The sequence below is a fragment of the Otolemur garnettii genome, unplaced genomic scaffold, assembly GCF_000181295.1.
Source record: "Otolemur garnettii isolate 467f Iridium unplaced genomic scaffold, OtoGar3 scaffold00001, whole genome shotgun sequence".
Classification (NCBI taxonomy): Eukaryota; Metazoa; Chordata; class Mammalia; order Primates; family Galagidae; genus Otolemur; species Otolemur garnettii.
In genome coordinates this window covers 72,602,358-72,613,517 of record NW_003852396.1, presented here as the reverse complement: position 1 = coordinate 72,613,517, position 11,160 = coordinate 72,602,358, and the positions used below count along the sequence as shown (strand labels likewise).

At 45.9% G+C, this 11,160-nt stretch overlaps 1 protein-coding gene across 13 annotated transcripts in view; it reads left to right on the top strand.

Annotated features, from left to right (window-relative positions):
* CELF1 (CUGBP Elav-like family member 1) overlaps positions 1-9,714 on the top strand; it is a 99,632-nt gene extending 89,918 nt beyond the window's left edge. For 7 of the 13 annotated variants that reach the window (XM_023509670.1, XM_023509660.1, XM_023509659.1 and 4 more), the window contains 3 exons: positions 724-909; positions 2,726-2,869; positions 3,282-9,714. In XM_023509670.1, the coding sequence (XP_023365438.1) occupies positions 724-909; positions 2,726-2,869; positions 3,282-3,409 (458 nt within the window). In that variant the 3' untranslated portion in view covers positions 3,410-9,714. The remainder of the gene's footprint in view (positions 1-723; positions 910-2,725; positions 2,870-3,281) is intronic. The other 6 variants (XM_023509675.1, XM_023509669.1, XM_003781303.3 and 3 more) reach the window with 3 other exon arrangements.
* The last annotated feature ends 1,446 nt before the right edge of the window (positions 9,715-11,160 follow it).

Below are 11,160 nucleotides of genomic sequence, written 5' to 3'. Positions count from 1 at the left end.
TCAAAAAAAAAAAAAAAAAAAAAAGAAATGAGAACATGAGGCTGAGCACCCATAGTACAGTGCCAGCCACATACACTGAGGCTGGAGGGTTCAAACCTAGCCTGGGACAGCTAAACAGTGATGACAGCCTCAACAAAAAATAGCCAGACATTGTGGCAGGTGCCTGTTGTCCCAGCTACTTGGGAGGCCGAGGCAAGAGAATCACTTAAGCCCAAAAGTTTGAGGTTACTATGAGCTGTGACACCATGGCACTCTACCGAGTGCCACAAAGTGAGACTATCTCAAAAAAAAAAAGAAAGAAAGAAAAGAAACGAGAACATGAAGTGCTAATGAGTACTTTGCTGAGTATAATGCCTGGCACATAGAATGTACTCATAAATGCTAGCTATTTTGGTGATAGAGCTTACCGACACATTGCCACAGATCACATGTAAGAGAAAATGGAGCCAGTCTTGAGTCAGAGGCATCACTTCTTCCATAGGCTAAAGAAGGGTAATGGGGAGCATCAGACCTGGATGTGGCATTTTCTAATGTCTCCAGCCAATGGTAAGACCTAGTGATTGTTCCAAAATCTGACCAGTCAGATGGCTGTTCCTCCCCAGGAAGAAGCTAAGAGGGAAACAAAAGGGAGATCTTTGGAGTTTTTCTCTCTCCTAGATGTTCATAAGTGTACCTGTCCCTGGCATCAGTTTTCCCAGCATATTAATTCTTCTCTTCCCCAAGGGATGGCTGCTTTAAACGGGGGCCTGGGTAGCAGTGGCCTTTCCAATGGCACTGGGAGCACCATGGAGGCCCTCACTCAGGCCTATTCGGGTATCCAGCAATATGCTGCTGCAGCGCTTCCCACTCTGTACAACCAGAATCTGTTAACACAGCAGAGTATTGGTGCTGCTGGAAGCCAGAAGGAAGGTGAGTACAAAGGGAGATTGGGGTCCGGGTGGGGGTGTTACTTCACCTATACTGGAGCTGAAAGGCAGAGAAGGCTGAGAGAACCATCTAGATGATCAGATAACACTCTAGTAGACTGAGAAACTCTGTGAAGGGCTTTTAGAAGTTTTCTGGATGGGGCTACAGAAAGAGAGGCTGAACAAAGAGACACTGACCTTACTATGTCTGACGTCATGTGACAAGAATCTGTTTTTGTTAGGAAGTCTTCTCTCTGGATTTCAAATCTGTCAGAAGATTTTCCTTTGAGGTGTTCCTTTAGCTGTGTCATTTGGCATTTTCCTCATCTTCTCGTTGATGCTTGTCCTAATTGAGGACAAACTGAGGTGTGATGAGTTATGGCCCCTGGGATGTTGGAGTGGGAAATGTGTCTTTTGACCAGAATGTTGTTAAATTTAGGAAAAACTTTCTAACCAGAAAAAGGCCCTGAATGGAGTTTGTGTGGACAGGAAGTCTCACTGACACATTTGTGCTCAGACTTGACTGGGTTTCTACAACCAGAAGTTGGCATGGTTTAAGCACTGTGTAGGAAAGAGAATGTGTATCTTTTTACCACAGCAGCAAGGAGTTCTGGTCTCTTCACCCACTCTAAATCAGACGCTTGTATGGGGGTGTGGCAGTGGGAAAACATCTTTACTGATCTGAAGTTTTAGTGGAGATAGGGAGACAAACAAGTGGGGGGGGGGGTTGGGATGATGCTCTGAACAGTGACCAACAGGAAGAAGGGATAGGGAGTGCTGGAAGTGCTTCATTGTGTGCACAGTTCTGAGAGACAGCTCAGTTAGTTGGCATTTAAGCAGAGACTGAAGGAGGTGAGGAAGCCACATGTATCTAGAGGAAGAAGAGCTATGTGAGCTATGTGACAGAGAAAGAGCAAGGACAAAGGCTCTGAGACAGCAGTATTCCTGATGTGTTTGCTAACAGGGGTGCCAGGTGGCTGTGAAAGGGCAGGACTGAAATTACAATAGGACTGGTTATAAGAGCTTGGCACCCATAGTTACGGTGCCAGCCACATGCACTTGGGTGGCAGATTCAAACCTGGCCCAGACCTGCTAAAACAATAATGACGACTACAACCAAAAAAATAGCGGGGTGTTGTGGCAAGTGCCTATAGTCCCAGCTACTTCAGAGACTTGAGACAAGAGAATCACATGAGCCCAAGAGTTTGAGGTTAATGTTTATCTTAGGTACGTTTTTAAATGTGTAATATCTTATTACTGAGGTTCCACTTACATGGTTAAATTCACCTGTTTTGGCTCTGTGAGTGCTGATGAACACATACAGGCCTGTGACCACCACAGACATAGAACACTTTCATCATGCCCAGAAACTCCCTCATTCCCCTCTATAGTCATTTTCTGCCACTCCATCTTGATTCCAACAACTACCAGTCTATTTGCTGTTCCGGTGGTTTTCTAGGCAGAATTGTAACACCTGTTTTATTGTTCACCTGTTTTCCTTCTTGAGCTTCTAGTCCCTGTCTTACTGTAGCACACATAAGCCCACCAGCTCTATTATCCCATTGCTCCCTCTTCCAAAAGGTAGCAGTCTAACATCCTTAGTGAAGAGGAGCTGATTAAACGTGGGGGAAGGAATCTAGTTCAGTGATTACCTTTTGATTCCTTGCCTTGTGTGTGAAGAATCTGTTTCAGTTCCCCCAAGGTGTCTCTGTGGGGATTGTGACAGGTTTATATGAGCAGCAATGAAAGACCACTGGTGCGGGGCAGTGAGCTTGCTTGATACTGACCCTTTCTAATCATTGGGTATTGGTATTTTGAAGGTCCAGAGGGAGCCAACCTGTTCATCTACCACCTGCCCCAGGAGTTTGGAGATCAGGACCTGCTACAGATGTTTATGCCCTTTGGGAATGTCGTGTCTGCCAAGGTTTTTATAGATAAGCAGACAAACCTGAGCAAGTGTTTCGGTATGTTGGCCTCCCTTCTGGTGGCAAGGAAGGACTAAGTATTTTACCACAAGAAAGAAAGAGAATGGGCTGATCAGGATTTGTGTTTGGGCTGTTACTTAACTTGGCTTTGGGCAAATCATTCAACCTCTTTTAGAGCCTCAGTTTTCTCATTTCTGTAGTAGAGATAATTCCTACCTACACTATTGTTCCATGGGGGAAAATAGTATATGGAAATTGGATTGCAAAAAAACACCTCAAGTACTGTGGTACTTGTTAGAAATTTAGTTTATTTCATGTGATGCAATTTCTTATTCTAATGAGAATATTTGGAATTTGAGACTAAGCACATCATGTGTCTCTTATATAAGGAGAACTGAGAATCTCCTTGCCTCATTATGTCTCTCACCTAGGTTTCTGCTTGGACACACAGGTTTTGTAAGTTACGACAATCCTGTTTCGGCTCAAGCTGCCATCCAGTCCATGAACGGCTTTCAGATTGGCATGAAGCGGCTTAAAGTGCAGCTCAAACGTTCGAAGAATGACAGCAAGCCCTACTGAGCGTGCTCCCCTCTGAGACTGGAGTGAGAGGGTCTTCTGGTAAGTGGGGGAGGAGCACCCTTAATGATTCGAAGCCCTAAGGCTGTGTGTTGACAGCCCTGGACCCTGATCCCTGCCACTCTCGCAGGCACAGCTTGCCCTGAAGACTCAGCTACTGCCTTCTTTGGGAGTTTCGCTTCGTACAGAGGACAAGTTTGTGCTTTGGTTTCCAGTGTTTTACTTTGGAGTTTAGGTGCCATATCCTGAGTTTTTTTTTTTTTTTTACTTCTTCTTCTTTATTTAAAGTTTGCTGTGTTTGTAACCAGTGTGTGTTGAGAAGGACCAACACCAAACCACCCTGGGAAAGGGGAAACATTTTAAAAAGATGATGTTCAGAATTTGCCCCAGACAACCCCCAGAGGGAGAACTGAGTGGAACAAAAAAAAACTGACCCCCAGAATCTCCCTGAGTGCAAGGGTGGGTAGAATGGGAACTGAGATCCAAGAGCTGTAGTGGGGACAGAGTGGACGGGGATCGCTTTGGAGGAGAGTGGGCTTGACTAGACAGCTAATGCCCAGGCAGGTGGAGGCTTAAACCCCTGCATAGCTGCCTTCTGGGGAAGTAGTGAGTTTTACCACCTATTTTTCAGGTTCTTATCCTATATTTCTCCCCTCTTTCCTAAAAGGGGATTAACAGTTCTCTGGAAATCACCTGTTAAATCAGTCTATCATGCAAAAATCAGGGAGATTTCTCCCATTACCAGCTTTCCCAGGCAGCCATTGGCATTGGATCAGCTCTGCTTGATTGGAGGCTGTTTGGGAGGAACAGCCAAAGAGGTCGTTTTTAGTTTATTTTGACACCAAATAAGACTGCGGCCTACTTCCAATAGGTCTCTTTTAAAAAGGCCTCTAAGGGAAGACATTGCCTAGGGTTTTTCCTTGCAGCTCACCACAGTAAGGAACATCACCTCCATCTCAAGGCACAGTTTTCTCATGAGTGCAGATCCAAGAAGGGCTTGTAGTTCTAGCTGGAGAGGGTACTCCCTCTGGGCAGAAGGATCAAAAGCCATCTAGGTAGGGGAAGAGGAGCCTGCTGCTTTGAACCTGAATCAGAAGGTTCCTTCAAGCCAGCATGCTGCATTTGCCAGTGGCCAGAACTTAGTACTTAACGAGGATTCAGAAATCCACATTTGCCTCTTTGATTGAAGTATCTATCCCAAATGTAGTATCCACAGAGGCCTGGCAGGCCCATCCTCTAACACTCCAGCCCCATCTTCTGCTCTTGGGGACAGAGGAGACAACAGGACGTTTACAGCCTCCATGTGGATTTAGTGTTCATTTACCTCAGTATTACTGTGTTCATTTTTGTCCTCATGCTACAGTTAGCTCCCTGCTGCCTCCCACAGGTCTCACTCCAGCTCTTGCCTGTGACCCACACAGCCTCTGGGCTCTGCATCTGCTCTAAGAAGTGCTATGGGGGTGGAGAGCCAGGAAGGACATGCTGTTTGGGAAGTACACGTGGGCAGAGGTAGCCCTGTTTGGATATGACTATAGCCACGGCCAGGGACTGGGTCCCTGAGTCCATGGAACCTTAGACCTCACAAATATCTGTCCTGACCCCTAGCAGCAAAGATAGAATAAAGGGGTTTGGTTTGCTGTTAAGTCAGATCGGGGGCTCTTTCCTTGTAGTGTCCCTATGGATAACAGACGAGGATTGACCATCTTGCTGTTGTTCAGGTAGTTGGCGGTGTTGGATTATCCCATTGAAGCTGGGACAACTGTTCCCTTCTGATAGTGATAACCTGGGTCTGTTGTCCTCTAAGAAACGTGAAACATAACACTTCTTAAGCTGAACCACGTAAACTTGAATTCTGCGCACTGGGAGAAATGTGTCCTGTGTTTCAAAGGATAAAACTGTTCTAAAGGCTTCCAGGGTCATGATGGGATTTTTTAAATAAATGCAAAAAATAAAAAGAAAAAAGAAAAAAGAAAACAAAAAAAAAAAAAGAAAAAATGCTAGGTTGGGGAGGCACTGTTCTGAATCCCAACCGGCTGGAACCAAGAATGTCGTTTCTATTTTTATAGAAGTTTTATACAGCTCCGGGGTGGAGAATATTTATTACCTAAATTATATCTCTGGAAAAGGCCAGGATTTTGTAGAATCCAGAATGTGATTGTTGTACACACAGGGTGCTGTGTATGATTGAAACTACTGACTTACTGTGGCCCATTTGCAGCCCAGCTAACCTGCCTGAGGGGAAGGCGTTAATGCTGTGAATTGGCAGAGGAGAGAGCTGTGCTCCACAGGGTGCTGCGGGCGGTGCTCCCTGACATTCTGTTCTGTCTTCCTCCCTGGCCAGAACTCCAGCCTCTTCCTACTTCCCCTTTTCTCATCCCCTCCCCCATTTCACCATTGTATGTCCACGCATATTCTCCTGGGCTCTAGGACCTTATGAAACTCCTTTCCTAATGACAAGAGAGAAAGTTGCAATCCAGCTGCCTTTGAAACTAGATCCTGAGGCTCCATACCTGCTGGTAGGTTCTCTTTTACTGAAAGGAGTGCTTGCTGCAACAGAGTCCTGGACAGCTGCAGACAGCTGGTAGGACCATGCACTTCTCTGTTCTCCCCTTCCCCTGCCCAGTGAGTTAACACAGCAGCAGCACTACCCTTGAGCACAGTTCTCTCCCCAGGCCAAAGATGGTTTTGTGAAGAAGCTGCTCCCCTATAAGTCTCATGTGTGAAAGGGCTCAGCTTGGAGAGTGGAGACTCGCAGTCAAGTCTTAAGCAATCCTTATCTGTTGTGTGGAGGTTTCACTTACAATGTGTTTTCTGCTGTAGTTTTGTTTCTTACTTGGGTTACATCATGAAATTGATTTGCCTTGAATGCAGCCAGACCACTGTCTCTTGGGTTCCACATGAGTGGCCAGGGCCTGCATGGAAGCTAAGAGCTTGGATTTCTGGGAACTCACGGCCATCCCCATCAGAAATCCTGGCCCTCTCTCTCCCCTAAAGAATTTTCCCCACCCCAGACAGTATCTTCTGCTTTCCCCCTGGGTGTTGGCCAGGGAGTAGGGAGAGAGGCCAACACCCTGCTCCCCTAGAGACCTCTTCTTTTGAGTTGGGCAGTTCATGGGAAATCCAAGCCTTAGGTTCCCTTCCTTCTGGCAGTTGGATGTGTTCTTGGTGTCCTCCATGTCCTTTTTGACTTTCCCTGTGTCCATTGTTAGCATGTGCAAAAGTTCCCTGTCATTACCAGCCCCTGCCCTGCCCCGCCTCCTCATTTCAGGGCTGTACACACAGTGAGTGTTCCTGTTCTCTCTCTCTTTGTTTGGATGTATTGCTCTGTGTAACTCAGTGGGTCTCCCTCTTTCTGGTTTGTTTTTTTTTCTAGATTCCTGCCGTTTGTTCATCGTTGTGCCTAAAGCATGTCGATGTGGCGTCAAGTACATCGTCCAAATCCCTGTCTCTTCAGCTTCTCTGATGCTTGAACTCTCACCTTTGACCTTGTGTTGACCTTTGATGCTGATGTGTATTTTTATTATGTTTGTTTCTTTCTTTGTTTTTTCTTTTTTTTTTCTTTCCTTTTTTTTTTTTCCCTTTTGTGCTGCCAAATTGGTTTTGCTAGAACGACTGCTGAAGGGGAAATATTTAAACTTGCATTTGAATATAAAAAAATCTATTTTTCTAGAACTTCATAAGATAACCACTTGATTTTGTGATTCCAATTCTTTGTAATTGTCTTCAGAGCAGCCCTACTAGCACATACCGCGTGGTGTTTGTATTTCTGTGAACACACAGCCAGTCCGTTTCTAGGCTTTGTTTCTCTGTGTGCTTAGTTTTAAAGACAACTTTGAAGTAAACAATGAAATAAAAGATGTCACTAAAACCTTTGAGGCTCCTGAGCACATTTTGCTGATCCAGTTTGTGGGGCTTGAGGAGACCGCATGTGTTGTTCTTATTTTTGTTTTTCTGAGTTCTCAACTGCAGAAAGCACCTGAACCCCCTTTCCTTTTTGACTGCAGGCTGCAGTTTGGGCCCCACCCAGCCCTTCCTCTTTTTCTTTTGTGGTTCTTCCCTGGAGCGACTATGCAGGGAGCCTTGGATCCCAAATGCCCATTCCCCTCAGCCCCATGCTTGTTCCTACAGTCTCCACAGCAAAATGTGATGCTTTGATTTTTTTTTTTTGTTTCTTTTTGTATTGTTTTTGTGTTTTGAATTTTTTCCTTTCTTCCTAAGATTATGCCCAGAAAAAAAAAACAAGTTTTGCATGTTTCCTGCTGTTTCTTCACACCTTCGTATATATCACCTTCACCTCTCTGTTTTCTATAGTTTGTGCAAAAACTGACCGATTTAAAAGGGTTTCAAAGAAGCTGTTTTAAATTGTTGTGGGGTTGATTTTTTTTTTCAAGATTGTATTGTTTTATTTTGAAGTGGCAACTTTCTCCTCTATTGCCCTTAGAGTGTTTGCCTGTGCACTTAGACTGTCACCTTTTGTGGCCTCCAGGTCTCATTGGGGCATCCAGGAGGCTGGCTGCTCTGCTCAGAGGGATGGGGAGGGGGCCTGGAGGGGCACAAGTAGCAGAGAAGGTGGCTACAGGTGGGCAAGAGGCTTACTTAGCGCATTAGGTGCAGTGGGCACCCAGGGAAGGAGGGTGCTCGTAACCACCTATAAGAGGCCATCTGCACACTAGTGGCAATGCACCTGCCAGCGCTTTTCCTAGGTGACAAGCACAATACTACAGTCTTCACACTGTTTACAGCCCTGGGCACCAGCCACCCCACACTGGCTCTTCACCACAGCTCTGCTCTTGCTTAGCTAATGGGGTGGGGGGAAGGGCAGGGATGTGTTTTTTAAATTGGGTGAAGAGCCAAACAGCTACTGTCCCTGGGTGCCAGGCAAGCCAGTTCTTTGGTTCCCTGAGAGGAACTGACCCTCTTCCCTTGTGGCACCAACCAGCCTCAGGGTCTTGGAGACTTGAGTAAGAATGTGAACGTAGGGGGAGGCGAGGAGGTGAGAGGTCACAGGATGGATCTGTGGAGGGAAGAGTTTGCAGGGGGAGATGTAGATCCCGCCCAGCCCAGAGCTGCTGGTGGGTTGGGGAGCTGGAGAGTAGAACTGTCCAGCAAAGGGTGGAGAGGTATAGTGAGGGGCTGGGGGTGGGGAAGTTAGAAGCACTGTGGAGCAGCATTCATGCTGGGGTCTGTGAAGGAAGGAGGCCTGTCAGAATTTCTGCTCTGGGGCCCGGCAGGTTGCCCAGTATTATGCCTGAGGCTGCTCTCATTAGGAGGAAAGGGCAGCCAAGTACGGGCCCAGTGTATGGTAGGCTACCGAATTTCCTGGAAGGGGTGATTGGATGGAAAGTGGCCAGAAACCCCAGCCTGAGAGACTGCTATGCGCCCCACAGTCTGACTGCACAGAGCCGCCTCTGTTGGCAGGAGGCGCTGAGGCTCCCCTTCCTGTGTATTGAGAAGCCGTGTTTGCCAATATGTTTTGCTTTCAATTCCAAGAGGAGCTCTGGGAAAACCTGTGGATAAAACCAAATGCCAAACGTTGGACGTTGTTTCCTTTTCCTTTTCTCTCTCTGATTGTTTTAATTGTTCTGTGGTGGTTTTAATGGATTTGAGACCCTGGAGCGGCAGCTGCCTTTCTAATTTCCAGCTGCTTTTTGTGAATAATTTAAAAAGAAAAAAAAAAAGAAACTTTACATTTTGGAGACAAACCTGTGTGAGTTTTTTATTGGTACAAACGTTGTATTTAACACTAGGGGTTTTGTACAGTTTTTTGCCTTTTCTACTAGAAAACAATGTAAAGTGATTTCACAATGTGAAGAGAAAAAAAATTGCCACTATGACCAAACGCACAGTCTGTTCTGCAGCAACAACGGGATTCAATCAACTCAAAGTCGTGATTCAGCCGTAGAAATGCTTTTCCTTTACCTTGTTTGAGCTTTTCCTTTCTTTCCTGTTTTGATTTGCAAAAGAAAATGTCTTTTTTGTGTGAACTTGTGTTGTACTCTGTAGAAAATTATGGATTTTACTTTAATGGTTTAAAAAAAAAAAAGGCAAGGAAAGCCCTTGTTGCTTTTCTTACCTAATCACAGAGTTTGTGTAGTGGATTAAAAAAGAAAAAAAAAATGTTACAAGTTTGGAGCAAGGGAGTATGTGTTTAAAAGGAATCTTTCCTTTTTTTGTGTGTTTTTCCTTTTGTCCCAGTGGGGAACCTAAATCTGTTTTAATTGCACAGACACACGGACAAAAAGTCATTTTGTATCTGCCAAGTGTGGTACCTTCCTTTGTTTATTTGCTATTAAACTGTTTGAGAAGAACTGATGTTGTCTCAGAGTTATTGATTGTCAGGGCTGGGCAGGGGCCCTCAGAGCAGCTGGGGTTGGTGGTGCTCCCAAGGACAGGGAGGGTGTGCTTGCTGCTTAGGGTCCATTTTCGTGTGCCTGAAGGTATCCAGTTGAACCCACCAAAAGCTCATGAAGGAAAAGAATTTCTTTTTTTTTTTTAAGCCAGGGCTGGGTTTGAACCCACCACCTCTGGCATATGGGACCGGTACCCTACCCTTTTGAGCCACAGGTGCCACCCCAGAAAACAATTTCTAACCAGAAAACTGTCTTCCCCACTTTCTCTATTCTTCCATAATATCCCTGTGTATACGGAAACCTAGTGTGAGTCCCTGCTCCCTGGGACTCCGTCAGTACCAAATCTCAGCATGTGCGGCTGTCTTCATCTCTCCAGGCCTTTAAAGCTCTGGCCCAACGTGATTGAGCTTTTACTTCCTCACTTCCACCTCACTACAGGGCTCACAGAAGGACATGTTTCTGAGACTTTCATTTTACTCTTCTGTGATGCCAGATCACTCTCCCAGGTGGGGCCCTACTCCTGGGGCTTCCTCAGACCTCTGAGAACTTCAGTTTCAGGAAGGGCCAGAAATCTGGTTTTGAGACAGAACCTCAAGCTGTCGCCCTGGGTAGAGTGCTGTGACATCACAGCTCACAGCAACCTCAAACTCCTGGGCTTAAGCAATTCTCTTGCCTCAGCCTCCCAAGCAGCTGGGACTACAGGTGCCCACCACAGTGCCTGGCCATTCTTTGGTTGTAGCTGTCACTGTTGTTTGTCAGGCCTGGGCTGGATTTGAACCCACCAGCTCTGGTGTATGTGGCCACTTGAGCTACAGGCACCACCCAGCCAGGGCCAGAAATTTTATTAAGCTCCCTAGCTTATGCGTAAGCCATGATATGCTCTGTGAATTAAGGGTTCTGAACACAAATTTCGGAATGTTCTTCCCACCCCCTAGCACCTAATGGCATCCTAGTATATTGGGGGCTCTGAGAAATCACAGTAAAGAAGCTTCAGGCCGGGCACCATGCGTGGATCACACCTATAATCCTAGCACTCTGGGAGGCCAAGACAGGAGAATCACTTGAATTCAGGAGTTCCGACTGACCTGAGCAAGAGGGAGACTCCCATCTCTACTAAAAATAGAAAAATTAGCCAGTCACCTGTAGTCCCAACTACTTAAGAGGTTGAGGCAGGAGGATCACTTAAACCCAGGAATTTGAGCTTGCTGTGAGCTAGGCTGATGCCAGAGCAGAACAGAGTGAGACTCTACCAAAAAACAAAAAAGCCATTCAGATTTGCTTTAACCCTGCATTTCTAGGACTTGAGATACTATTTTATGATATCTACCTTTAAAAGTGGCAATTGTCGGCTCGGTGCCTATAGCTCAACCGGCTAAGGCGCCAGCCACGTACACCTAAGGTGGC